Consider the following 27279-nt stretch of genomic DNA (forward strand, 5'->3'; position numbering starts at 1 on the left):
TCCCTGAGACATTTTCTGAGAGCCAGCCAGACATGGGGGCCTTCCCCTTTCCACCCAAATTACTTCAGGATCCCTGGGGTAATTTTTCTGACTCCTTCAACAATCCTAGACCAAGATGAACTCATGCACTTTTTCAAGGCATCACAGGAAGCCAGGGTGTAGCCACTGAGTTGTCTGGATAGAGACCGAGGGCTGTGCGCCTTGCGGACAAAGGGAAGCAGCACTACCTTCTGCAGACGGCTCTGGTCTGGACGGCTCTGGTCTGGTCTGGTCTGCGGCCTTCTGCCTCGTCCCCCACAGGCAGCTCCACCTCAGGCCACTGCTTGTCTTTCTGCCTCCCTCATTCCCTTCATCTACCCCACGTCTCCTGGGCGGGTGACTCTAGGCCAGTCCTACGGGAAGTGCCGGGCATAACACCCAGGGAGCTCCGCATCTCAGGGAGATGTGTAAGAAAAATCACAGTAACATAAATGCTCCTGCACAGGTGGGCAAAGGGTTCTGGTGGGGCTGGGGCAGTGGATAAGGGCAGTCCTGTGCACAGATCTCGGCCATGGAGGCCTAGGAAGGTGGGTGGACCCAGTTCAACACTTGGCCTCCTTCACCAGGTTCTAACCCTCACCTACTGACTCGGTATGTTCAGCACAAGAGGCCTAGGACCTTCTTCTGCACCCAGCCAAGTACCCTTTGGATCCCACCACTCGAAATCCAGCCCAAGTGCCTGGCTCCCTGGCCTCTGGGGCCTCCCGCTGGTGTGACAACCAGACCGAGTAAGAGATCAAGCCTTGTTCCCTGAATGACCCCTTTGTGAAACACCCACTGGGGGCCCCGGGGAAGCCTCACAAAGGCCAGGGCTACACGCTTGAGATTCACAAAGTGCTGGCCGGCAGACAGAGGGTTCTTGCAGACAGAGGGGAGAGGCGCGATACTCACTGCTCAGGGCTCGGCACAGATGTCCTCCGGCCTTCCACTGTGATGTTGCTCTTTGGTCTCTTAACAACATGAGGACGAGGCGGGCGCACCTAGAGGAGTACAAGGGGAGACCCCAAGAAGGAGTGAGTTGGAAAAGCCATACAGGAACATTCTGAAGATTTGGATAAACGCCCCCACCCCAAAAATGTTTAGGAAATTTCAAAGCTACAGGCTACAATAGCCCACCTATCACAGACGCATCGCCATCTAACAGGCAGCAGATAGACACATTAACTGCAATTCTGTGGCCTATTTAAATCAGAAAGGTGCTCCTGGAAAGCTCGGTTTCTTCATCTGCAAGATGAGGATAGTTCCATTGGCCTCCTTGCAGGGCTGCGGTGAGGGTCCAATGAGATGATGTCTACATAGGACCCGGAACAAAGAGGCCCTTATCAATGACAATTCCCTCTCATCTTCCTCTGACACCCAGAAGCTGGTTTTGTAGAAAGAAAAGGTTGTGCTCACACTTGTTTTTAGGGTGCACATGTTTAGTTTGCTCTTTTTACAACAGAATCACAGGGTGCTTCTTTTCCTCTCTAAATAAGAGAGGCATGACAGAGTGCCACTACGAATCGTCTTTCTGTTTCCCAGGGCATCCCCGTGCCGGTCCTCCCAACAGGGTTCAGCCTGGATGCTGCCCATCTTGTGTAGCTACATGCACTGAGCAGACCTACTGGGAGGGTCTCCAGTGGGCACATCAGGAAGGACCCAGCTTCCTAACTCCACAGCTGCGGATGGGTTTTTCTGACCTACTGCCTCTGAAAACCAAGATGAGGGCCCACAGAGAAGGACACCCTCATCCCCTGCCAGAGCCCATGATGGATGTTAGGCTGAGAATTTGTAGGTACCCTTAGAAGTATACTCATTTGGTCCAATTGACATTACACGGCTTTAATTTGGCATGGCCATCTCTGTACACTCCCAGTGCCTGAGACGGATGGGTTGAGAGCTAAGCTGAGAAAGTCTATCTCTGAATTTCATTGCCGATAAAAACAACCAAGCCTGCCGGGGCAGGGGGCTTGCTTTCTCCACGGATGGGATGCCACAGTTGCTGAGTTTCCAGGACAAGACAGGGAAGGAGAGCAGGCACACACTCCATTTCCTGCCTGCCCTTGCTCCTGAACATCACACCTCTTGCCCCCCAGAAGCTTGTGGGTGACAGGGCACAATGGCTTAGGAACACAGATGACAGAAGCTGGCTGCATAAAAGACAAGTCTTTATGGAGTCTCGTCAAGCCCTCAGGTCTGTGCACGTCTGATCTAACCAAAGTTTTTCCTGTGGAGTGGCCAGTCTGATCTCAGACCGGTTTGGCAGATCAGGGATGTGGTAAACACCAAAGGCATTCCACCAAACTGGCTGTCTTCGTCTATGGGGTGATTGTGAAGACCAGATACAGGGAAAGTCCCCGCATGGGGTCTGGTACACAGTGGGGGCTCAATAAATGTTCATCCTGCTCCTCTGTGACCTGGATGTCCCTTCTTGTCAACAACAAAAGGAAGACGAAGAGTGGGTATCTCTGAGTTAGAAGATGAGTTTTAGGATTCTCTTATCCCTGCCTCGCATTCTGTGGACTGCCTGGTATGTCATGGTCGCTCAGCAAGATTTTTAGAAACAAGTGAACATTGCTGCTCGGAATCTGAGAAGTGCATAATGATGTTGCTAGTATCATCGTGATTAGTACTGTGCCTGCCACACAACTCACATTCAGGCAACCTGTGCTGAATAAACAAGTGGATATCCCTGCACCTCTTCTAACTCTGAACTGGTTTCCCCAGCTCTGGCAGCTGGTCAACAGGGTCACCTGGCTGGAATGATCCCCACCCCCAACTTCTCCCCACAAAAGGCAGGAGTGTGGGTAGGGTGAAGGAGCAGTTCTGCCCCTGCCCCGGGGGGCCCTGGGGCAGAGCTTTCAGGAAAGGTCAGACTTTAAGGCCTGTCAGCTCGTCCTTGCACAGGGCTGCTCCTTGCTACAATAAAGGCGGGTTAAGAATGTGAACTTGTGGCTGAAATGGGGGGATTAAGTTTGTGGCAACTTCAACTGAACTTGCAACGTGGTGAAACATGGGGAAAAAGAACAACAGAGCTAATTAGACGAGCTGAGCTGTCAGAGTGCCGCTGAATGGCTCAGCGCCAACAAACAAAAGGAATGGGTTGGCAATCAGCGGGATCGGTGGAGGAGACTGCTTCATTAGGGATGATAAAACAGACAGAGCAGTGGGGGAGGGGCGGGGGTGGGGAGCACAGAGCCGGAGCCGCGGAGGCTGGGGAGGGAGAGAAAGACACGCCAGACCCAGAGGCGGTTGGTCACCAGCACAGCTGCTGACCTACCCAGAGTTACACACACCTGACTGGTGTGGACAAGCCAGACACAAAATTACACTCACAGACATGACCATCCTGAGATATACTGAGGCCTCCAGACTTCCATGTAAACACTATCTCAGAAATACACACTCACAGAGGCACGCACAAGAGGTGAAGGCACATGTATGAATCACACACACGCACCCTCGCACATGCATGGCGGCGGACCACAACCAGGCACAGACACATACAGACAAAACGGTTTATTAATGAAGCCTGAATCACAGACTATGCAGACAAGTCTTGTCATATTTCAGCCATCACACCCATCTTTCTGGGGTGCTTAGGAAGGGTGGGTATTGGGGATGAAGGAAGAAACCCACAGGCACACACAACAGTGACTGGCCCCACCAGTGTGAGGATCCCAGCCGCGCCGAGGGAGAAAATGCTAAACAGAGATTTCCAGCTCTGTTCAAGGGGGACTGGAGGGGAAACTTGGGAAGCCAGCCAATTCCCCACTGGATTTAAAACCTGAGAAATCTAAGTCGGCAGGGTTAAATGTGTATTGAATACAAAAGCACTGAGTACATTTGATTTTAATGGTGAGCAAGAAATAATAAATACAGAGCTTATAAAGCGCTTCACACGCAGGCCGACGGCAGCCTGCCTCTCCCTGGCAGGCCCCAACCCATACCCCTTCGTCCAGGAGACACTGGCATGGTTTTCTTCTGCTCTTTCCTTTTTCTTGTTTTTAAAAAGAAAACCCAAATCCTCGGGTAACATCTGAACTCCAGCCACAGGTGCCAGGCTACAAACCTCCTTCCAGAAAGGCTGACTGGCTAGACCCTCCCCCGCCCCTGCTACCCCGGGCCAACGGCTGCACTTCTGTCTGGAACGTTTGTGGCTACGTGACCCAGCAAAGCCACACTGGAGGCTGATGGCTCCTGACATGGGAGCTTGGTAGGCTGTCCTCTTTGAGGCCCTCATGGGGTTCTATATGCTGAGTCTCCCCGGTTCCCACCTAGTCTGTAGCAGGGTCCACTGGAAATGCTTGCATAAATGCACCTAGAATAAATGGTCCTTAGGGGCCCAGAAAGCATAAACCTTCTGTGACTCCCAGATTGGTCTCTTAGTGCTGCTGCTTGGCAGAATAAGTTCGGGCGACATGCCAGGGGCCGTGCTAGGCGCTATACATACACAACCTCTATTGTTAAACCCATTTTACAGATGATGAAACTAAGGCTCAGAGAAGGTGAGGATCCTGCCTAAGGTCGCACAGCCAGGAAGTGGCCAAGCTATAATTCAAACCAGGGCAGGCCTCTCTGACTTCCAAGCCTAGGAGAGCTGGTTCTCCTAGGCATCCTGCCTGTTCAGCATGCCATCAATCCAGGAGGTTCGGCCAAAGCTAGCACCAGGCTAGTCATCTCCTGCATTAGCTCAGAGCCTGAGGCAGCTGCTACTCAGTGTCTCTCACAGCGTCTGTCTCCCGAGTCCTCAGTTGCCAATGGATGTGGTGGCCCACCCCCCAATCTGCACAGATCCCTACACCGGTGAGAAAACACAGAGTCCACTGTTGCTGTCTCCAATACTTGAATTCTTCCAAGGGGAGTGATCCTTCCCTGAATCATGACTTTCAAGATTCTGTGCCTGCCTTGGATCCCAAGCCTCAAAGGGGAATGCTGAGAGCTACCTGCTGCTGACTTTGGCTGAAGGGGAGGCTGTTTGGTAGAAAACAAAGAGACAGTGGAGAGAGGCAAGCTGGGCTCAAAGGCAGGACTTATCAGGCCTGTCATCATCCCTGTGGTGTTGGCTACAAATTAGGGAGATGGCATCTGCCTGCTCTGGGCTGGACAAATGAGACAGTAATTACACAAGTGCCCAGCACAGTCCTAGGCACCAGAAAAGGTGCTCAATGAATATTAATTCTCTTCTCTTCTGTGTCTCTGCCAGACCTAACATGGCACTGGAGACAGTTCAGCCGCTACTCATTACTTTTTTTCTTGACTGAATTTTTTTTCCCTTCTCCCAGCATTTTATATAGGTTGAGCATCCCTAATCTGAAAATCAGAGATCTGAAACACGCCAAAATCCAAGACTTCTTGAGCCCCAACATGATGCTAAAGGAAACGTTCACTGGAGGATTCTGGATTTTGGATTAGGGGCACACGACCAGGAAGTATCATGCAAATATTCTAAAATCCGAAACAAACTGAAAGCTGAAACTCTTCGGGTCCCATGCAGAAGACGGAGGGTCCAGAGAGCTTGGAATAGTGGCAAGACTACAGGTTCTAGAGTCCAGATGACCTTACTTGCAGTTGAGGAACCTGGGTTAAGTTACCAAACATCAGTTTGCTCATTGCTAAACTGAGTGGTGACAGTGCCTACTTCACTGAGCTACTGTGAGGCGCAGCTGGGATGAGGTACCTAAGAATGATTTGCTGACTATAAAATCCTAGGCAAGTGATGGTTATTAATAAACTGGGCCATTCCTTAGAAGCTGTAAGATGCAAAAACCTGTTAAGAATAACAACTGTTGTCCAGGCATGGTGGTTCACACCTGTAATCTCAGCACTTTGGGAGGCCAAGGTGGGTGGATCACAAGGTCAGAAGATCGAGACCATCCTGGCTAATATGGTGAAACCCTGTCTCTACTAAAACTACAAAAAAATTAGCTAGATGTGGTGGCGGGCACCTGTAGTCCCAGCTACTTGGGAGGCTGAGGCAGGAGACTGGTGTGAATAAGCCAAGATCGCGCCACTGCACTCCAGCCTGGGCGACGGGGTGAGACTCCATCTCAAAAAAAAAAATAAAATAAAATAAAAATAAAAACTGTTACTGTGTGTCTTCTACAAATGTCAACCACTTTCCTTCTCACGAAACCCCTCTAGGAATGAGGGCACAGCCCCGGAGGTGAAATCAGACTCAGAGAGCTTCAGTGCTTGCCAGAGTCACACGACTTCAGCATTCAAGCCTAGCTCTGTCGGCCTCCCAAATCCGTGCTGTTAAAGACTATACTGAAACTCTCACTAGTCACACAAGGTTGCTTAGAAGGGGCCTCCTGTCCCCCAAAGCAGTTTCTTTTTGCTGCTTCTGTCTTCTTTCCAGTGACAGTGAGCAGACATATTCTAGCTCCTTGCCAGCTGTGCTGATGGGGTTTTTGGCCAACCACAGTTTGATGGGGATACGCGATGGATCCATTGTCACATGTGGCTGGGAGTGTGGACTCACGACGGTCATAGAGGAAGGTATCTAAGTCCCCCAGGCCTCCCCTCTAGCCCTCTAATTCCCACCCACAGCAGGTAAGGGAAGGGAAGGAAAACTATGCCACAGAATGGCCAACATCCACCCAGAGAGCAGCTACCCGGTGGATGCTGGGTGCATCTCCTCAGGTGAACAGACACAGATCACCTGGTCACCTGCATGCCCTGGCCTCTTTGCCTTCACAAGATGGATTTGGACATGTGCATTGCAGAGGGTGGGAGGGCTAGGACACTGGGTTGTGGGGTGCTCTTTGGTTGGCCACAGAGTGGTGGCCACACTGAATGGTAGATGGAGAAACTTTTCTCTTGGTAAACAGCCCTCACCAAAAGGTCCTGGAAGGTTTCCCACTTTCAAAGCACCTGCCAAAGTTCGCATGGCTCAGCATGGCCGAAATCTGACCTACTATGGAAAACGGCTCCACTGATGCTTAACACGCGATCCAGATCCAATCTTTTTCCAGGGACAGATCTCTCTCGCCTCCCACCCCATTCCCAGGTGATGGTGGCTTTATCACATGTTGTCCTGCTTCTCCATCCTTACTTGGCTTTTTTTTTTTTTTTTTTAAAGAGACAGGGTCTTGCTCTGTCACCCAGGCTGGAGTGCAGTGACACAATCCTAGCTCACTGTAGCCTCAACCTCCTGGGCTCAAGTGATCCTCCCATCTTAGCCTCCTGAGTAGCTAGGACTACAGGCGTGCACCATCACTCCCCTTACCTGGCACTTTACATGGGAAGGTGGATCTCCAAGGAAGGCCTGGCAGGGGAGCGGTACCTGTCTCCATATGAGCGGGCTCCGTACTCTCTGGACATAGCCTCTACCCATGGGAAGGTACAAATGCATTTCCAGACCCAGATCTGGCAGGAATGAGACCCTTGTCCCTGGACTTCTGCTTCCTTTGTGAGGAACAGGGGTATGGAGGAAGGTTTTCAACCCCTTGCTCACCCTGTGAGGCTTGCTCAAATGATGCATACACAGCACACGCACCACACAGTGGCCCCCTTGCTACCTATGGCTCTGATCTGGAAATCACCAAACTTATTCACAAAAAAGCGAGAGAAGCCCAGAAAATGCAAGCTCAAGTTCATGCCACACAGAGAGGGAAGCTGAAAAACCCAATTCCCAGTTTTCTTTTGCCAGGCAGGAGGGTCCAAACTCTGGAGGTTTAGTCAGGCTGAGGGGAGAATGGCTCAGGCAGTGTTAGGTGGGGAGGGCAGAACCACCGGTTACTCACGGGCCTCGAGCGCTGTATCTTGGGAGGCGGTCGGGTGGGACGCAGTCTCTGCAGCTGCATTAAAGTGGAAACTTAAAACATCAGGATGCACTGAGAAGGCTCAATGCATTTCTACACACGGCCTGGGGGAAGGCACCCCATCACCCAAGCCAGAACCAGAGGGCCATCCTCGACGCCTCCTGCCTCAACCCCACTGTCCACCTACTGAAGCCATTTCCTCTGCTCATTCTTTCCTTCTAGCCTTGTTTCCAGCCTGGTTACTGCAATCATTTCCCAACAGGGCCCCCAGCTCCGCCCTCCACTACACTCCACACAGGCTGCGGGCCCTTCCCAGGTGCAATAGGACCAGCCCAACTCCACTCCAGACCTCTCACGCCCTGTCCTGTCCTTGGACGCCTGCTCAAGGCTTGGGGCTGGCACTGCATGTCCCCCAAGACCGGGACCCCACTATGCCCCACACAGACCTTTCTCAACCTTCACCCATGCCTTGTTTCCTGCCCGCCCTCTGGGTGGAATGAGCTGCTCCAGCCAGACTGGCCTGGCAAACGTGTGCCTGTCCTTCAAGAGCCCGTCAGGTTGGATGGTGCCTCATGTCTCCTGCTATGTGGTCCCTCACCCCTGCGCCCACAGAACCTTTTACAGGTCCGTCTCCAAGGGGGCTCATCCCTGTGCCTGCAGGCTCTGTGGTACTTGGGGAAAAAATCTGCTCAACAAATGTCTGATGAACAAATACAATTTGTACAAAATGATTGGCTTCTGAAATCAGGATTTGAATCAAAACCAGTAGAGCACAGACTTCTCAGCTCTCCGCTCAAACCCTTTATCTTGAAAGCCCAGCAGTGTCCTTTCAACAGCCTGCCTGTCTTGATGCTCTCGCATGCGTGGGAGACAGGGAGGCCGAGTAAGGAAAGTGAAAATTCACGCGAGACCCAGGCCGTGGACCCACAGCAATCCCCAGGAGGCTTCCGGTTGTTTTCTGCCCATTCCATCACTCAGGTCGGAATGTATCGCTCAGGTTAGATGTATCTTTCTGATACATCTAACAAGATACATCACAAAGATACATCTAACTGGACAAAATCCAGACTTGCCTCAGCCAAAACAGGAGCCAATGTCCCATGTGGCCGGTCCATGTTAAGATGTGCTCTAAATTCCAGCACTTTGGGAGGCCGAGGCGGCGGACCACCTGAGGTCAGGAGTTCAAGAGCAGCCTGGCCAACATGGTGAAACCCCATCTATACAAAAATACAAAAATTAGCCGGGCATGATGGCACACGCCTGTAATCCCAGCTACTCAGGAGGCTGGGGTGGAAGAATCGCTTGAACCCAGAAGGCGGAGGTTGCAGTGAGCCGAGATCATGCCATTGCACTCCAGCCTAGGTGACAGAGCGAGACTCTGTCTCAAAACAAAACAAAAAAAGATGTGCTGTAAATGCAAAACACTAGACTTCAGAGACTTGGCACGAGGAAAGAATGTCAGACGCCTCAGTAATAACTTTTAGATTGATTACATGTTGAAATGATAATATTTTGGATATATTAGGTTCATAATACTAAAATCAATTTCATCTGCTTATGTTTCACATTCAGAATTCCACATGTGACTCCTGTATGAAGCTCCCATTGTTTTCCTTGGACAGCGCTGATACAGGGCTCTACTGAGTGGGAGTGATGCTTCAGATCTCAAATCTGCCTTAGAACTTGTTTTCTGAACCTGCCCCACTACTCCTAGAGGGCAGGGCCTGTGTCCCAGTTGTCCCTGGGTCCCTGCATGGAACCTGTCGGGGTAGCTCGAGGGGAAAGAGGGCCCAGGGACTTGGTGGAGGGTTCCCCTGTGTCCCAGTTGTCCCTGGGTCCCTGGTGCCCTGCATGGAACTTGTCGGGGCAGCCTGAGGGGAAAGTGGGCCCAGGGACTTGGTGGAGGATTCCCTGGCGGCACATGGAGAACACGTTGGGATAGAATGACACTGCGGCTTCCCAGATCCTATGCCATTAGCTGGGCGTGAGGGCCGACCCACGCTTGGTGACCCTTCCTCAGCTGGTGGCTACCGGGGAGTTGGGGGTGCTGCCTAGGGATAGGCAAGGTCGTCATGCTTTTTCCCCTTCATGGCTTACAGGAAGTGTGTGGGGTAAAGGGGAACAGCCCCCCATGCCTTGATTCACACCGTTCATCAAGAGGAAGAGGTGATCAGGGAGAGGGGAGCCCAGCCCCCCACACTGGTGCACAGGCTGCTACCCTCTGTGTAGACACCCCGCTCTCCTACACCACTCCCCCCAGTACTGCTTCTCTTATGCTTGGCCTTTCTACTTCAGGGGAACCATCTTCTCCCGCCCCACTGTCCTCACTGCTTGTCACCTCTGGCCTGGGCTATTTCCATTCCTGCTGGGTGTCAGTGCAGCAGAGCGCTCAGGAGGCAGCCTCTGGGGTCAGACAGTTTTGGACAGAACCCCAGTTCTCCCATTTACTCCCCGGGTTACTCCGGGCCCACGATTTGACCATTGCAAGCCTTACTGTCCTCATCTGTGACGTGCAGATGACAGCACCGCCTACCTGAGTGTGCTGTTAGGAAGATTCAACGAGATGATGGACGTCAGGTTCTTTGCACAGTGCCGCCAACAGACATTAGCAACCATTACCATCAGCAGGTTTCCCTGCCTCCAGCCTCTCTCCCTCCCAGTCCATCGCCTACATTTGTTTCCAGAGTGTACTTAAAAAAAAAAATGCCCACCCAATCTTGGCACTTGGCAGCTGAAATCATCTCAGTGGAAGGCCGGCATCTCACAGGGTGTCTGCTGAGAAACACCATCCTGGGAGATGCATTGTATGAAGGGAAAAAAGGAGGTTCCCCAGTCAGGCAAATCTGAGAAATGCTGTCTTCTGTCTTGCTCCTTTCGGGGATTCACAATGCCTGTTAGCATAGCAAAGGCTGGTGAGTCTTGCAAGAAAAAAACCCACCCAAACCAGGCAAAAACCTATTAACTCTTTTTTAAAAAGTCCTATTTCCCAAGTTTATTTGAACATAGACTTGCTTTCCCTATAACACCCATGAATATCCCCTGGAAAATGCTGTCTGAAGCGTTCAAAGCCCTCCAGATTCAGGGCTCCACCAGCCACCTCAGCAATCTCATCTCTGGTGAAACCCCGCCTCACATCCACAGCACGTCGGCTGTCTATCAGCTCACTCACTGCTCTATTTACCATAGGGTCTAGTAGACTACTTGATACCTAAAAGGTGCTCAGCAAATTAGATTTGGCTTCAACTTCCTGGCACATGTAAAAACACACCAAATGTCCATTCTCCAGATTCTTAAATTATTTTCTTTTGTTTGTCATCAGGAAGTGCTGGTTCTTTTGCAACTGAATTGATAAATGGTGGGAAGAAGGCAGCCTCTTGACCACACCCATCCTAGAAGTTAGCAGAGTCAGCCAGGCGGGGGTGTAATGATATCAAGAAAGAGTAATGTGGTACAGATGTCCTGGCGCACCCAGACAGATAAAACCCAACCACGGCAACCAAGAACAGGAAGCCACGCTGCCCCTTCTGACACTCGGGGAGTTTTCCCTGTGGGTTGCTGGCACGAAGGGATCCTGTCACCAGGGGAAACGCACAGGGACAGGGGGCTGCACTCATGGATCCTGGGCTTGTTCTGATGCTGGAGCATAGGACAGGGACACCTCCTGTGGGGTGGCGGCCAGGAAGAGAAAGGTGAACTCCCAGGGGGTATGCATTAAAGACCCCCCACCCTGGGGCTGGGGGGAGGGAGAAGGGGAGAGCTGCAGTAATTATCAGGGTGCCTTGCCAGGAGTGTGCAGGCCCTGGGGACCAGAGCTGAGGCTGGGGACAGATGAGCAGCTGGACTGTCACCAGTGGATTAGACAGTAATCTCATGGGAAGCAGTCTCAGATTTCGGACACTAGAACATGTGATGTGTGCAGGGCCCTCCTGCTCCCACCGCAGGGGCTCCAGGCCTAGCTGGTTTGCTGAGTGACTTTGGCAAGCAAGTGATTTCCCTGGGTCTCAGTGTCCTCATCTGTGAGCCCAGTCACGAGGGCCCTGCTGCAGGGATGTGGGGCGTCTGATGGCACTTCACCCAGGGCCAGGGGCACAGTGGACACGCTGCCGGGGGAGGCCTCTGCTTCCTAGACAGGGCGTGGCGGGGCCATTGGCCATGGTGGTTGCAGTTTCCCAAATAAGCTGGGGTGTCCCCAGCTGGGGACACAGATGGGGGATGAGTACTCTGGAGGCCATTAAACGCCAGAGGAGGTGAGTGGTAGTGATTTGGGTGGGAAGAGGGGGTAAGGAGATGAGCTAGGAAAGGATCAACTCAGAAAAGCATGCTATCTTCCAGAGAGTGGCCCTGGTGCTCTGGAAGCTGAAGCCAGCACTAGCTGAATGTAGGGACTCCAACAGTGTGGTGTGAGGCCCGAGAAGACGGCAGAGCTGGCCAGGACTCAGGGAAAGTTATTCTGAGCCTGGAGCGGCTCCTCTCCCACCTGACTCCACTCTGGTTCTCCGCGTCCCGGCCCATAGCCCAGGGCTGGGCCCCTGAGCCTGCTCCTCTTTCACCCTGGCGCTCCTGGTCTCACTAAGTGTCCTAGTGGCCATGGAAAAGGGAACAGATTGGAGGGAGGTAAAGTGACCTGCTCAACACCCCCGGCTGGTAACGGGCAGAGCTGGGAGTGTTGACTGTCATCGGGAAGGCCTCTTGACCGCTGACCACTTGAGCGCTCTTTCCACTGCTGAAGGAAAGGAAGGTAAAACCGGAAGAGCTTTAAAGTAGACGCAGCAGAGAATTGAAGCGGTCTGGGCATCTTTGCATTGAGGTTACATTATATGTGATCCTCTGTCCCCTGGCCGGGTTGAAATGTGGCTACACAGACTGCTGTTTCTTAAGTTAGTTCAAAAAGACTGGGCCTTTGGCGATCTTTTCCTAAGGAGAGTTCAATTCGACAGTTCCTCCAGCACTTCCCGAGCTGGGTCAGGGTAGGAGGAGTGAGAGGGCCGGCGAAGCAGGGAGAAGGCTGGAGGTTTCTTCGATGGTCAACGCAAAGTGCCTGCCCGCCTGACAAACACTTCTGGAGGGGAAGCAGATGGACTGTCACAGAGTGGAAGGATTCCTCCTATGTGGGTTTATGGAACAACTATTTGGGGGCCAGGACGAGGGGAATTCCGAGAATAAGACAGAGTCCTTGTCCTTAAGGACTGCAGAGTTTGGTGGGATTTGACCTACATGATGGGAAAATATCTTCCTTAAAGTGAAAGAAATATTGGTGGGGTAAACCACAAGAAATAGACTTCGGGTTAGAAATACACAGGTTCACGAGTTGGCTCTGTCATTTTCTGGCTGACTTCAATACTGGCTCTGCAACTTAGGTGAGTTATTTAACCTCTCTTAAGTCTCAGTGAACTCTTCTGTAAAATGGCAAGACTCCCAGGTTACAAACCCTGGCATGAGGATGAGAGTACAGTTACAGCCACACGAGGTTCTGGTTTGATATCCTGAGGATGAAATGGGACCACTCCATCTTCCATCTCCCCATGGGACCCACAGGTCTTTCCAGAAAAGTCCTATGGATGTGAGGACCCTGGTTTTCCAAAGTTGTGTGCTATCAGCAAGGTTCTGTTGAAGGAGACTGGATTTTAATAATCTCTTCTATTTATATGATGTGTTTTCCTCTCAAAGCATTTTAACTTCTCCACTTTCTTTTGAACCTCACGGTCCCTGGTGAGGCAAGTTAGAGAAGGATTATTTCCCTGTTACAGAGACAGGAAACAGGAGGCCCAGAGAGGTTAAGGGACTAGTATGAGGTCACACAGCTAGTAGCGAAAACTAAAACAAGCAGGTATTCTTAGCCCATTGTGCTACCCTTGTCAACTAAAATTTCCAAAGTCACCTGGAATCCTTTCTGACATGGTTTTTCTAATCCTTGTCCCTTCTGAAGTTAGAATCTGTTGTTAGAGATCTGTGCCTCAGAGAAAAGGCGGATGACAGAGTAACTGACACCTTCTCCTTCTTTCCTTATTTAAGCATCTTTTTGTGGTGCTTTCCAAAGGAGGCATGTGATTCATTTGTCTATTCATTCAACAAACAGTGCGTGGCGTCCCAGGCACAGGGGCACGTGTCTGAACAAGACTCTGGTAGAGGGCGCTGTCATGCAGGGGGTGCAGAGGAAGGTCTCTGACACGGATTGGAGGTGGTAGGGAGTGCAGGGACAGGGGAACCACAGTGGTCCAATCAGACAAGAGTGGGGCTGAATATGAGGACAGGGCAGGCCAGGACCTGGGAGGGGCTGGGGGAGGTCAGATAAAAAGAGGGCCTTGAATATCAGGCTGAGAAGTGCGGATTTTCTTCTGAGCTCAGTGGGAGGGATATAATCAGAGATACAATAAGAAAACCTTGACGCCCTTGGTATAGAAAATGCATTGGAGGAGAATGGGTGGGCTTCTAAGAACAGATACTCCCCTCCAATCACAGGAGCCTGCCCAGGCCTCCATATTGTCAACCCACCCGCCCTGGCCACACCACTGCTGGGAGATGTGAACACAAGAGAGGGTAAGACCGAAGGTGTGATTGACACAGAAGTCCCCGAGAAGAGGGGACCTCTTTGGCCTTTGTTGGTCTCTGCCTGGCCCTCGGAATCTCTTATCTGTCAGCTGTGTGGGCCAGGTGAGTATGGTCATTGGATATGAAACCGGCATTTATGAAGACAGCATCTGATTTGCAGTTAATTTGTTGATGCAGCAAAACACATTGTTTCCAAAAGGTCAGGAGGGGAAGGCGTGTTGTAATATCAACTTAATTACCTGGGTGGCATGGATGAGTGGGCGCCCTGCACGGGGCTGCAGGGTGGAAAATGCTTGACTGCCAGGTGGTGACTTGGGGGCAGAGAGCGCAGTGTGTAGGGGAGGGGAGGCGGTGTCCCTGCTGCCTGGGAGCCAGCCTGCCTGTGCTGTGGGCAGAGCCAAGGCACTTCCTGCTGCCAGTGCTTCCAGGGCCTGAGCAGCTGCTGCACACCCACCAGTGCAAGGCTCCTCTGCAGGGAATGAGGGCTGCTACCCATTTCACAGATGAGGGCAAGCAGGGACTTGCCCAGGGTTGCCTGGAGCAGGTGGATGACAGGCCCTGAGAAGAGGGCCAGTGAGCTCATCCTGAGTTAATTATGGGCTGGGGCAGGGGTGCTATGATGTTCGTGTACGGGGCAGAGGGCAGGCAGCTGTTTAGGAATGGACTCATGGATTCACTCAGTCCCCAGTAAAGGGGACATCTGAGACCATCCCTTCAACATCCTTGTGCCGTCAGAATGAGCAACCCCACTTCACTGCTGGGACAACAGGGCCACATAGAAGGTGAAATGTCAAAGTTGGTGGGAGACAGGCCAGACCCAAACCGGGGAGTGGTATAGGTAAGGAGGCAGAAGTGAACAGACGCTGGAGGTCACAAGGACCAACCAGGTTCACTAAAGGCTGAGGACTGTGCATGTAAAGATTGGGGTGGCTGGGGAGGGGAGGCCAAGAAGGTGGGGTGTGGCTGATGGCAGCTGGTGCACGACAGAGCTAGCCTCTGAAGCTGGCCCCAAAGGGGGTCTCAGATCCTCTGTGTGCAATGTGTACTCTGAATTCTCCCTTCCCTGCCAGGCACATACCTGCCTCAAATGAAGGAGGCCTGGCCCCAGAGGGGGAAGCTGGATAGGCCCTGCCATTTCTCAGTTTGTCCCAGGCACATGCCCGAGTCAAATACATGGCCAGGAATGGAGAGGGGGAAGAGAGCAAATTCACAATTAAACTCTGTGGCTGTTTAACGAGGAGAGTGTTCACCTGGTTAATTTTCCTGGCTAGTAGCCACATCAATGCTCTGACCTATGCATGAAACAGACCCAGTTGGGAGGGGAAGACAAAGCTTTCTGTAGCTTTACAAAGGGCCTCTGGGCCGAGAGCAAGCCTCCTCTACTCTTTGGGACTGGAAATCTGCTATTATGCAAGGCATGGAAATAAAAGAGGGCTTCTTTTGATATGCCTCCAAAAAGGAGTGCATTGAAGCGATATTTTTGTGGAGTGTCTCCTTTGAGATGCCCAACAAGCTCTCTCGCAGGCACAGCTCTCACCTAGCCCCCAGCTCCCATCGCTGTCTCCGATCTTCTCCGTCCACCCTGGATGAGGGCTGTGCTGCTTGTTGGGGAGGATCAAATGCTTGCCTCCGCTTCAGAGCTTCAGCCAGGGCAGCTGGAGAAGACCAGGCCCCCGTGTCATGTAGCGTACAGCGTGCTCCTTGCCTGAGCCACTCAGCGGGGCACCCAGAGGAAATGTGGGGATCCTGAGGCCTGAAGCATTTGCAGAGATAACAAGCTGTCACTCTAGAGGGATGCTCCTTGCAAGATGCTGTACAGGAAGGACTTCCACGTCACGCTGAGGAAGAGGTTTCCACGTGGTGAGAGTCCCCTCACACAGGGCAACAACAACGTGTTTCTTCAGGGAAAGGAAGGGAGGATGAGAGGGGTGGGTATTACTCAGGATATCCCAGAGGTCCTTGCGACTTCGAGACAGAGGCTCTATTATGATTGCCGCTCTGTAGACAGGGAAAGGGAAGCCTCTTGCCCAAAGGCACAGCACATAGGTAGGACGCACAGAGGTGGGGCTGGGCTTCACTCTCTGAATGGCAGACTCCACAGTGAGGTTTCTGGGTGCCCCACGACTTGCCCTCCAGAGGCACCACCTGCGAGGGAGATGAGGGGGTGCTCAGGATTGAAGGGGGTCCTGGAAGAAAAGCTGCAGCACCTGCCGCGGGGTATTGCAGAGATGGTCTCCGGAGAGGGCATGCTCACGATTCAGGGGCTCACCAGTCCTGTCAACGACTCTCTCTGGCTGGGTCCGGGCACTCTCTTTGCGGTGAGTGAGTGCTGAGCTGAAAGACGTCTCAGACTGGTCCTGAAGAGCAGTGCATTCTTCCCCGATGTTGACAGGAGTAGTATTTTGTAGTGGTGCTGGTTAATTTGTAGTGGCATTTGTGGTTTGAAGCCTTGTCAAGATCCCTGATTACTTCCCGTGCAAGGAGCTCGGCTGATGGGGAAGTTCACATGCTGAACAAAAGCAGCGAGGCAGCTGTGAGGGAAGGCTGTGTGGGGGCCGGGTGACCCTAGCCGCTTGGGGGACAGAGGCGGGGGAGGGAGGAGGGCCAGCAGTGGGGCAGGGGGAGGGGAGCCCTTTGTTTTTAGTCGGGTGCAGGTGCACAGTCTGAATAGGTGGCATCCCATTGGCGGCCGGAGGTCGGGCACCAGATGCGGCTGGTGCCTGGGCAGGGGCAGGGACCTCACTGACGTATGCCATTCTTTGCCCAGACAGAACGAGGAGGCAGGCGCCTTGCTGCTGGGATGCATCTAGGGTGCCTGGGTGACATTCCCAGGAGGAGGGGGACACAAGGTGAGGTTAGAGGAGGGGCTTCCAGATGTTGGGGGAGATGATCTCCTCCCTGGGGCTACTATTTTCTGGCACTTGCTATGTACCAGGCTCCGTGCTAGGAGATCTACATGCGAGGTCTCTATTGATCTCAGCAACCCTCCAAGAAGGTGAAAGATGAAGAAACTGAGGCCATGTCACTCAGTTACTTGCCCAGGCCAGGCCTGACAGCTAACTGGTGGCGGAGCCAGGATCCAAGTCCAAGTATGCCTGACTCCAAAGAAGCCCGCGCTCCTCCCAGGAGACCTGACATACAACAGCAGAAGGAATATGTTAAAACATACCTCCTCGGGTCGAGGGGGCTCCTCTCTCTCCCTGGAAAGTCCTCCCTCTGACATCCTTTGAGACTTTTGTCCTGCTAAGTCTGTTCTGACCACACAGAAAGGTTTGTCTTTGTAGCCGCCTGCATTTCACCAGGCCCGTGTCCCTACTCGGTGAGAATTTGCTCAGTACCTTTAAGGGCCAGGGCCAGCTCAGCAAAACCCGGCTAATTTATCATCTCTGGAATGATGTCCACCCCAACAGGATGCAACTAGGAAATTAGAAGCAGTCTCCTGATTTTGCAGAGGTTCAGAGACGAGTGCACAGCACCCTCTAGAAAGGGAGTCCAGGACTCCTCGGTCAGGTCACCACGACCCTCCAACTGTTCTCCCTGCCACTGGCAGCCCAGGGGAGCTGCTCACATCCCTGTCCCCAGCAGGCCATTCAAGACCCGGCCCTTCCCCCTAGAAACCCCACCATAAGCAGCTCCTTCTTTCCAGCCAGCCCCTCACGGGCCATGGCCCTTCACAGCACACGTGCTGGTCCCATAAGCCCTTCCCTCCCTCACCACCTGATGGATTCCTGCATCCCTCACGACTCTGTTCCCTTCCCCCAGAAGTCCTCTCTCTCTTCCTGGCTCACAAAGTTGGGCATTCCTACCTCTGTCCTTCCCCTAAGAAGGCGAGTCCTTGAGGGTTCACATCTGGCTCCTGGCACAAGGCCTGGCACGTGGTCAAGTTAAAGTAAATGGGTGCCCAGGAGTGGGGAACTAGCATCAAATTATCAGTGAAGCCATCACCCAGCGTCTGAATAATGCCAGACCCGCCAGTCATTGTCCCCATCATTTGAGTTACTCTGTCTGCAAGACTGGCAATATTACTGGCATGCTTCTGATCAGCAAAAATTCTCTACCTACAGGTTTCCTAGCCTAACGGGTTGAGCCCCAGGGCCATCCCCCAAAGCAATAGACTTTTCGAGTGGAATGCAAACGTGGAAGCAATGGGAAGCTTAGATATGAAATATCCCAAAATTTCCCTAGTGTGTCTGTTAAAGATAGTCAGGTTCACCAGACAGAAGGTTTTTTTTTTTTTTTTTTTTCCCTTCCCTCAGAACAAATGGACGGAGAACCTGGTTTTAAAATTCCTGGACCTTGGAATACATTTCTATCTGTGTCAAAGTCTACCCATCCACCGCCTCAGCAGAGTTTAAAATCCTAGCTAATAGGTTAACAACTGTTTTTCTTCAGCTTCAAATGAAGAATATCAGAAGGCTGGGGGAATATGCGGCTCTCCAATTTGTACGGACTGCACACAGCTCCCTGCAATGTGTGTTTGACAGGACTGACATTTTGTACCGCTGTGAGATGGGAAAATGTGTGACATTTTTATTCATGGTGGCGTACGCCCTTGTAATGATCAGCTCTGGTCGATGTGCTTACCGCAGCAGCCCCTGAGCCCTCGGAGAACAAACAGGAACCCAAGGTGCCAGCAGTTCGACTGCCTTATTAAACACCGCCAGGATCCTAACGAAGACCAACTGCTGGAAAATCTCACTGTCAAATCCTCAAGGACATTGTCAGCGCACAGCTAACTGCATATATTTTTCATTTAAAATACTGAAATCCAGCATTGTGCCATTACAACCGAGGGGAGGGGCGCCCACTCCAGTGGCCATTCTGTCAGCTGTTTCTTCCGAGCTCCAGATGCTAGAGCCGGATGCCCGGTGGGGTTCAGAGCTCAAAAAGGGGCAGCAGAGACGGGGCACTGACTTCCCGAAAGCTTGGCCCTGCCTTCAGGGTGAGAGGCTGAAAGTTACAGGGCTCTGGTAAGAGTCCCCTGGAAAGGCAACTCACCAGCTCCTTTCGCAAGCCTAAGTGAATCTGCATAATTAGGAAATCTCTTCCTCCCCCAGCCAGCCCTCTTCCTGTAGGTGCAACCCATTACGTCCTGCAACTTGGCGCTAATCAGCCTTCTGCTTGGCGGTAGACCTTAAGACATCTGCAGGAACACATGGCTGCGGTAGGTTTCACACCTTGGCAGAAAAGCTGTGTGTCAGGGTGCCCACCTGCAATCTCACCACTTGCCTCAATGCAAAGGCCTCAAGGTCAGTGTGCAGGAGGACCCCCTCCCTTTGGTGGTCATTTCTAATGCTGGTGCACACTGATGGATGGAAGCCGATCACTTGGCAGACCCTCAAAGCTTTCTGTGGTTGTTAAGCCAGGTGCTTTGGTTATGGCTGCACACACTCATGTATGGGATATATTTATTTTGTAAATATGCATTATTTATACAGTACCTCTATTTCCATACTCCAGTCCTGATGCACCAAGATACACGCTACTATTTATTTATGGGGTCCTTGGCGTAACAGGCCTAACAAGAGGCCCATGTGTGGTTCTTGCAAGTTTGCAACAAACTGTAAGTGGTTGGCTAAACAACTGGATGCTCTCCATCCATCATAGGTACAGGCCTGCATTTTAAGGGGCTGCCCATAAAGTTGGTTTAGCATAATACTGTACATCATCCTTGGTGGAAATGACTTGGGGGCTGAAGAGCTGGCAACCTGGAAGAAAGCAGCCATAACATTCCACGCCCTAGGCTGGGGAGAGGGGGTGGAGTAAGTTACGGGTATCCTGGTGCTTACAGCACCCTGGGAGTATAAAAAGGAAGGTGGTTGGTAGACAGCCCCAGGGAAAATGCAAGGACAGTGAGGGTCGGGGGAGCTGTACCCTCTTTCCTCCAAGCAGGCTACTCTGCCCCTGAGCAGAAACTTCTACTCGTGGGTTGCTGAGGGAGGTGTCCATCAATCCTGCACACCCCAAGGGATATCCCTTCCTCATGGACTGCACTTCAAGCCTCACTGGAGCATGCTGGCTGGATGAAGAGGAACATAGTCTGTGTCCAGCCCTGTGGTGTTCTATGATCAACTTCAACAGTTCCCACGCAGGACATCCAGCTGCCCGCCAAGTTCTGTCCTTTGGGTCTCCTAAATGTCTCTGGGATCATTTTCTCCTCTTCACCCCCATAAGCAGTGTCCCAGATCAGGCTCCCACCAGCCCTGGCCTGAGCAATGTCCATGGGATCATCAGTGGTCTCTCTGCCTCAACTACTTCCATCCCTTTCCACAGTGGCCCAGCATACATGTTCCCAGCTGCTGTTTCTCTGAATACAACCCTCGTTGGCTCCTAGGCACCTATGGGATAAAATTCAAGCTCCCCCACCCCTGAGAAGGGTGGGGAGAGCCCAGGTTCCAGCATCAGATAGGCCTGGATTTTAATTCTTGCTCTGCCACTTACTGTGTGACCTTGGGCAAGGTGCTTAACTTCTCTGAGCATTAGCTGTCTGGGGATCATCATAACTGCATCAGTCTTAGAGGGCTGTTGAGAAGATTAAGTGAGACAAAGCTTGTGAAGGGGCTTGGCTGAGACACGGGAGGTCTACATTGTAAATGAAAACCCCTCAGTCTACCCAACCCCTTTTTACTCTCCATGTCTTGGTTAGTCCTTGCCATCCCTTCCTCTGGGCATGGCTAGGTTAATAATTTCCTTAGCCTGCAGGCACTACTTGGCTCTGCCAGGGTTAGGGACTGATGGTGGATGTGCGACAAGCAGCCTCTGGCACAGCACTCCTGTGGCCATGGGGCGGGGACTCCCCGCACAGCCACAGACACAGAGCTGACTCTCTCGGAGGATCTTGCTTGTGGGATATAATTTATTTTCAATATTTTATGTTTTATTTCCCCTTCCCTGCTGTGATAAACTCCCCACCTTTGGCACAGAGAATTCTAATCTGAGAAAATGTCTCCTCTGGTCTCGCTGAATTAGATTTCCTGCTCTTGTCCTCTTGGGCTCAATATCTCCCCGGCAGGGAGCTGGATTCTGAGCAGCTCTGACACAGACCTTTAAAGAAATGCTGTTTGTAGGCTCTGGCCAGTCCTTTGGCAGAGAAGCCCCGCTGTCACACCGCTGAAGGTGGAGCCTCGGGGGACTCAGGATCCTGTCTCTCACAACCCGGCGCCGCATGCGGGGATTCTAAAGTGAGGGCAGGCACTGCAGAACAAGAGCCACTGCCTTTTGCTGGATTTCTCCTGCTCTGCTGAACTGACTGACTATTCAAGGGCACAAGGAGTGAGTGGACCAGGCCTCACCTCTTCCCTGCGTCACTGCCTTTCCTGCCTGCACTCACTCACCACTTGATTACTTCCCAAACTCTCATGGGGCAGCCCATCTGTGCCAGGCCCTGTGAGGGTGCCAAGGATACAGAGAAGGCCAATTCTGTCCTTTTCTGTGGGACAGGGTATAAATGCACCCCCAGCAAGCCAGCATAGGGACAGTGCCGGCTCAGAGCAGCAAGGGAATGACTGGGCTTGGAGAAGTCGGTGGGGGCGGGGGCTTGTCAAGGAAAGGCGGTGCCTGAGCAGGGCCTTGAAGGGTTGGGAGGATTTTCTGTTCAGATGGAGCAGAAGAGGAAAAGCATTCCTGGCAGTGGAGATAGTAGGGGCTGGTTCATCCCTGGGTCCCCCAGTGCAGATGCCCATGAAGAGCTGGTGAACAAATAAATATGAGGCGCTGGGGACTAGAGAAGAAGGAGGGACTCTGCCCAGGGCACGGGCACTTTGCAGAGTCTTGCAGGGTGGGCAGGAACTGCCAGGAGTGGAGGATGGCAGGGAGCTCCAGTCTAGAAGGCCCAGCTGTGGTCAGGGCGGGCTTGGCAGGGTTGGTAGTGATTTCTGGCAGGGAGGGTCCTGGAGGCTGGGTACGTCCTCTTGACCATACAGGCAAACCAGTGGTCAGGGAGAGAATCCTGGAGAGGTGCCCACATTCAGGAGGCTGCAAGGCCTGCCTATATCAACTAAGTGCTGATGCTTTCTGATGCCCACTGTGCCTCATGGACCAGTCGAGGAGAGAGACACAGGACCCCAGGGATATGAGGAATGTATAGGTGCAGAGGGGCTGACACCTTGGTGGAACTGGGATGCAGCTGGTTTGGGAAGTCTGACTAAGACATTCTAGTAGCTGAAGCTTGTGAAAGAGGAATGAGCTAGAAACAGAAACCGGGAGCTCCCAGAACAAAGGTGGTGCTAGAAACCACAGGTAAAGCGCCTCATGGCTCCTAAGGGAGTGGAGTTAGAGGCAGAACAGAGCCAGGGAGGAGCTCCATCTAAGGGAAGGGAGGAGCAAACACAGGTCCTAGGTGCAAAGCCCAGCTCAGACCTCCTTCTCTGGCTGGACTCTACACTTCAAACAGTCAGCCATGCTGCAGCCAGTCTAGTTTCTGTTCCTCTTTGTGTATTTTAGTTGAACTTTTCTGGAGACCATAACTTGTGCCAAAGAAAGGATTTAAAAGGTGAGAAATGCCCACTGCAACTGGCTGGGGAAAGCAAGTGGGGACTGCCTAGACCAGGGGCAGACCCTTCGCATGAAACCAGCTGCCACTTCATCGCAGAGCAGCCTGGAACAGCCACCGTGTTTAGTTTCTCTGGTTTGAAACCCTCCCCATGCATCTCAGATGCAGCCTGAAGAAGATGCTCACTCCCATCTTAGAAAGACAAGCTCTCTGTCTAGTCCTTGAAACAGATAAAAAGCAAGGGTGTTAACAAAACATTCCATTTATTTCCCAGTGATCTCCAGCAAGCTGGCCGTGAGGAGCTGATGGGCACCTCATGAGAATGCTGGTGGGGAGACCACCCTGAGGACCAAACTTGTTGAAGTTTAGAACGAACAAAAAGGGGACTTAGAGATGCCTTACGGCATGATCACACAAGCACAAATCTGGGCCTTTCAAAATTACCAGATGGATTCTGTCCATCAGAATTAAGTTGAACCACTCACCACAAGAATGTTAGACCCCTGAAGTCAGGAACCGTGTCATTGCCATCTCTGTTTTCACAGATGTGGCACAGAGTAGGCATCAGTGATGATTTGCTGAACGAATGACCTAGGTTCTTAGCTTCTACCCTTTTCCTCTCCTAGCCCCGGGATTGCAGTGGACTTTGTCACACTTGAGTCTCCAGGAGCTATCACAGGCAACTGCAGACAGCTGTGCCCATCCCTATCCCCTGCCTCCTACTTCTCTGGTCTGCCATGCGCTAACCTGCCATTTCTCTTCTGTCCCTCCTCTCTCTGGTGCCCTGATTAATGTCTGACCTTGACTCTCAGCCTTGCATGCTCTCTTGGTTTTAGGATCCCCACAGCTCTGGGTATGAACCATTCTCTGCTGTGAGACATATGGACAAAGAGCTGAGACAGTGTCTCCTGTTTGGCTTCTGTACACATTGTCAACTTGATCTTCTCTCCCTTCTTTTGATAATGGCCCCAATTTCCTTTTTAGGAATGACCCCTTAGGCATGTGTTTCAGGAGAGGCCCTACCTGTGGCACACAAAAAACCCTTGGCCTCAGTAATTGGTTCCGATGGGCATATAATCAAAGTCAGCCCAGCGAGTCAATGCCATGCCTTGCATGGGAGTTACTAGGATATGACAATCACTTTCCTGTTGGTCTTGCACCTGGAAGGATTGCAGGCATCTTGCCACCAGGAGGGGAAAGCCTGCCTGAGAATGGCTATAGCAAAAGAGGCAAGGCCAATAAACGAAGCAAAAAAAAATGGGGTCTAGGCTGGGCGCCGTGGCTCATGCCTATAATCTCAACACTTTGGGAGGCTGAGTTGGGCAGATCGCTTGAGCTCAGGAGTTCGAGACCAGCCTGGGCAATATGGTGAAACCCTGTCTCTATAAAAAAATACAAAAATTAACCAGGTTAAACTGAATCCAGCAGCACATCAAAAAAAGGGTGGTTCAACATACACAAATTGATAAATGTAATCCATCACATAAACAGAACTAAAGACAAAAACCACATGATTATCTCAACAGATGCAGAAAAGAGATTTGATGAAGTTCAATATTCCTTCATATTAAAAACTGCCAACAAACTAGGTATTGAAAAAATATACCTCAAAATAATAAGAGCCATATATGACATACCCACAGCCAATATCATGCTGAATGGGCAAACACTGGAAACATGTCCCTTGAAAAGTGGCACAAGACAAGGATGCCCACTCTCACCACTCCCATTCAACATAGTATTGGAAGTTCTGGCCAGGGCAATCAGGCAAGAGAAAGAAATAAAGAGTATTCAAATAGAAAGACAGGAAGTCAATTATCTTTGTTTGCAGATGACATGATCCTATATATAGAAAACCCAATAGTCTCAGCCCAAAAGCTTCTTAAGCTGATAAGCAACTTCAGCAAAGTCTGAGGATCAAAATCAATGTGCAAAAATAGCAAGCATTCCTATACACAAAGCAGAGAGCCAAATCATGAATGAACTCCCATTTACAATTGCTACAAACGAATAAAATACATAGGAAGACAGCTATCAAGGGAAGTGAAGGACCTCTTCAAGGAGGACTACAAACCACTGCTCAAGGAAATAAGAGGGGACACAAGCAAATGGAAAAACATTCCATGCTCATGGGTAGAATCAATATCATGAAAATGGCCATGCTGCCCAAAGTAATTTATAGATTCAATGCTATTTCCATTAAACTATCATTGACATTCTTCACAGAATTAGAAAAAACTATTTAAAAATTCATATAGAACCAAAAAAGAGCCCGAATAGCCAAGACAATCCTAAGCAAAAAGAACAAAGCTGGAGGCATCATGCTACTTGACTTCAAACTATACTACAAGTTTACAGTAACCAAAACAGCATGGTACTTGTACAAAAACAGATATAGACCAATGGAACAGAATATAAAACTCAGAAATAAAACTGCATATGTACAACCATCTGATCTTCAACAAACCTGACAAAAACAAGCAATAGGGGCCAGGCACAGTGGCTTGTGTCTGTAATCCCAGCACTTTTGGAGGCTGGGAGGGTAGACCATTTGAGGCTGGGAGTTCAAGACCAGCCTGGCTAACATGGTGGAACCCCATCTCTACTAAAAAATACAAAAATTAGCTGGGTATGGTGGTACACACCTATAATCCAATACTTGGGAGGCTGAGGCATGAGAATCGCTTGAACCTGGGAAGGTGGAGGTTGCAGTGACCAAGATTGCACCACTGCCCCCGAGCCTGGGTGACAGAGCAAGGCTCTGTCTCAGACAAACAAACAAACAAACAAACAAACAAACAAAAAACCAAAAAGCAATGGGGAAAAGATTCCCTATTTAACAAATGGTGGTGGCAGAAGTGGCTAGTCACATGCAGAAAATTGAAAGTAGACCCCTTCCTTACACCGTATACAAAAATTAACTCAAGATGGATTAAAGACTTAATTGTATAATGCAAAACTATAAAAGTCCTAAAAGAAAATCTGGGCAATACCATTCAGGACATAGGTACAGGCAAAAATTTCATTACGAAAATGCCAAAAGCAATTGCAACAAAAGCAAAAATTGACAAATGGGGTCTAATTAAAGAGCTTCTGTACAGCAAAATAAATTATCATCAGAGCGAACAGACAACCTACAGAATGGGAGAACATTTTTGCAATCGATCCAGTGACAAAGGCCTAATGTCCAGCATCTACAAGGAAACTGAACAAATTTACAAGAAAAAAAATTCTGTTAAAAAGTGGACAAAGGACATGAATAGACACTTCTCAAAAGAAGACATTCATGTGGCCAATTAACATGTGAAAAAAAGTTCAACATCACTAGTCATTAGAGAAACGCAAATCAAAACCACAATGAGATACTATCTCACATCAGCCAGAATGGCGATTATTAAAAAGTCAAGAAACAACAGATGCTGGAGAGGTTGTAGGGAAAAAGGAACGCTTTTATATGGTTGGTGGGAGTGTAAATTATTGCAACTATTGTGGAAGACAGTGTGGTGATTCCATAAAGATCTAAAGCATAAATACCATTTGACCCAGCAATCCATTACTGGTTATATACCCAAAGAATATCAATTATTCAACTATAAAGATACATGCATATGTATGTTCACCGTAGCACTATTCACAATAGCAAAGACATGGAATCAACCCAAATGCCCACCAATGATAGACTGAAAAAAGAAAATGTACACCATGGAATACTATGCAGCCATAAAAAGAAATGAGATCATGTCCTCGTTTGTCCTCCAGGGACATGGATGGAGTTGGAAACCATTATCCTCAGCAAACTAGTGCAGGAGTAGAAAACCAAACACTACATGTTCTCACAAGTGCGAGCTGAATGATGAGAACACATGGACACACTTAGGGAACAACACATACTGGAGCCTGTTAGTGAAGGGCAGTGAAGGGAGCCAGAGCATCAGGAAGAACAGCTAAGGGATGCTGGGCTTAATACCTAGGGGATGGGTTGATCTGTGCAGCAAACCACCATGGCACACATTTACCTATGTAACAAGCCTGCACTCCTGCATGTGTACCCTGGAACTTAAAGCAAAAGTTGAAGAAAAAAAAATTAGCCAGGTGTGGTGGTGTGCATCTGTATAGTCCCAGCAACTTGGGGGGCTGAGGCAGGAGGATGGCTTGAGCCTGGACGGTTGAGGCTGCAGTGAGCCGAGATCATGCCACTGCGCTCTAGCCTGGGTGACAGAGTGAGGCCCTGTCTCAAGCAAAACAAAGCAAAAGCAAAAAATAAAACCCAAAAAACTGGGGTCTGACAAACATGATTGGATACCAAGCCATACCTGAAGCTAGTATAAGCCAATAATTTCTCTTTTGGGTTTTATGTCTCATGTACCCTAACTAAATGTAGACACAGCTAAATGTATTAGGTTGATGCCAAAGTAATTGTGGGTATGGGACTGGACTGGCCTCTGGTATCTCCAG

At 50.7% G+C, this 27279-nt stretch overlaps 1 protein-coding gene across 5 annotated transcripts in view; it reads right to left on the reverse strand.

Annotated features, from left to right (window-relative positions):
* Window positions 1-27279, reverse strand: part of DENND1A (DENN domain containing 1A) — a 76709-nt gene that overhangs the window by 22857 nt on the left and 26573 nt on the right. For 3 of the 5 annotated variants that reach the window (XM_030919518.1, XM_030919514.1, XM_030919516.1), the window contains exons 7-8: window positions 7767-7820; window positions 931-1019 (exon numbers count right to left, since the gene is read on the reverse strand). In XM_030919518.1, the coding sequence (XP_030775378.1) occupies window positions 931-1019; window positions 7767-7820 (143 nt within the window). The remainder of the gene's footprint in view (window positions 1-930; window positions 1020-7766; window positions 7821-27279) is intronic. The other 2 variants (XM_030919515.1, XM_030919517.1) reach the window with 1 other exon arrangement.

This window comes from Rhinopithecus roxellana, chromosome 16 (genome assembly GCF_007565055.1).
Source record: "Rhinopithecus roxellana isolate Shanxi Qingling chromosome 16, ASM756505v1, whole genome shotgun sequence".
NCBI classification, from domain to species: domain Eukaryota; kingdom Metazoa; phylum Chordata; class Mammalia; order Primates; family Cercopithecidae; genus Rhinopithecus; species Rhinopithecus roxellana.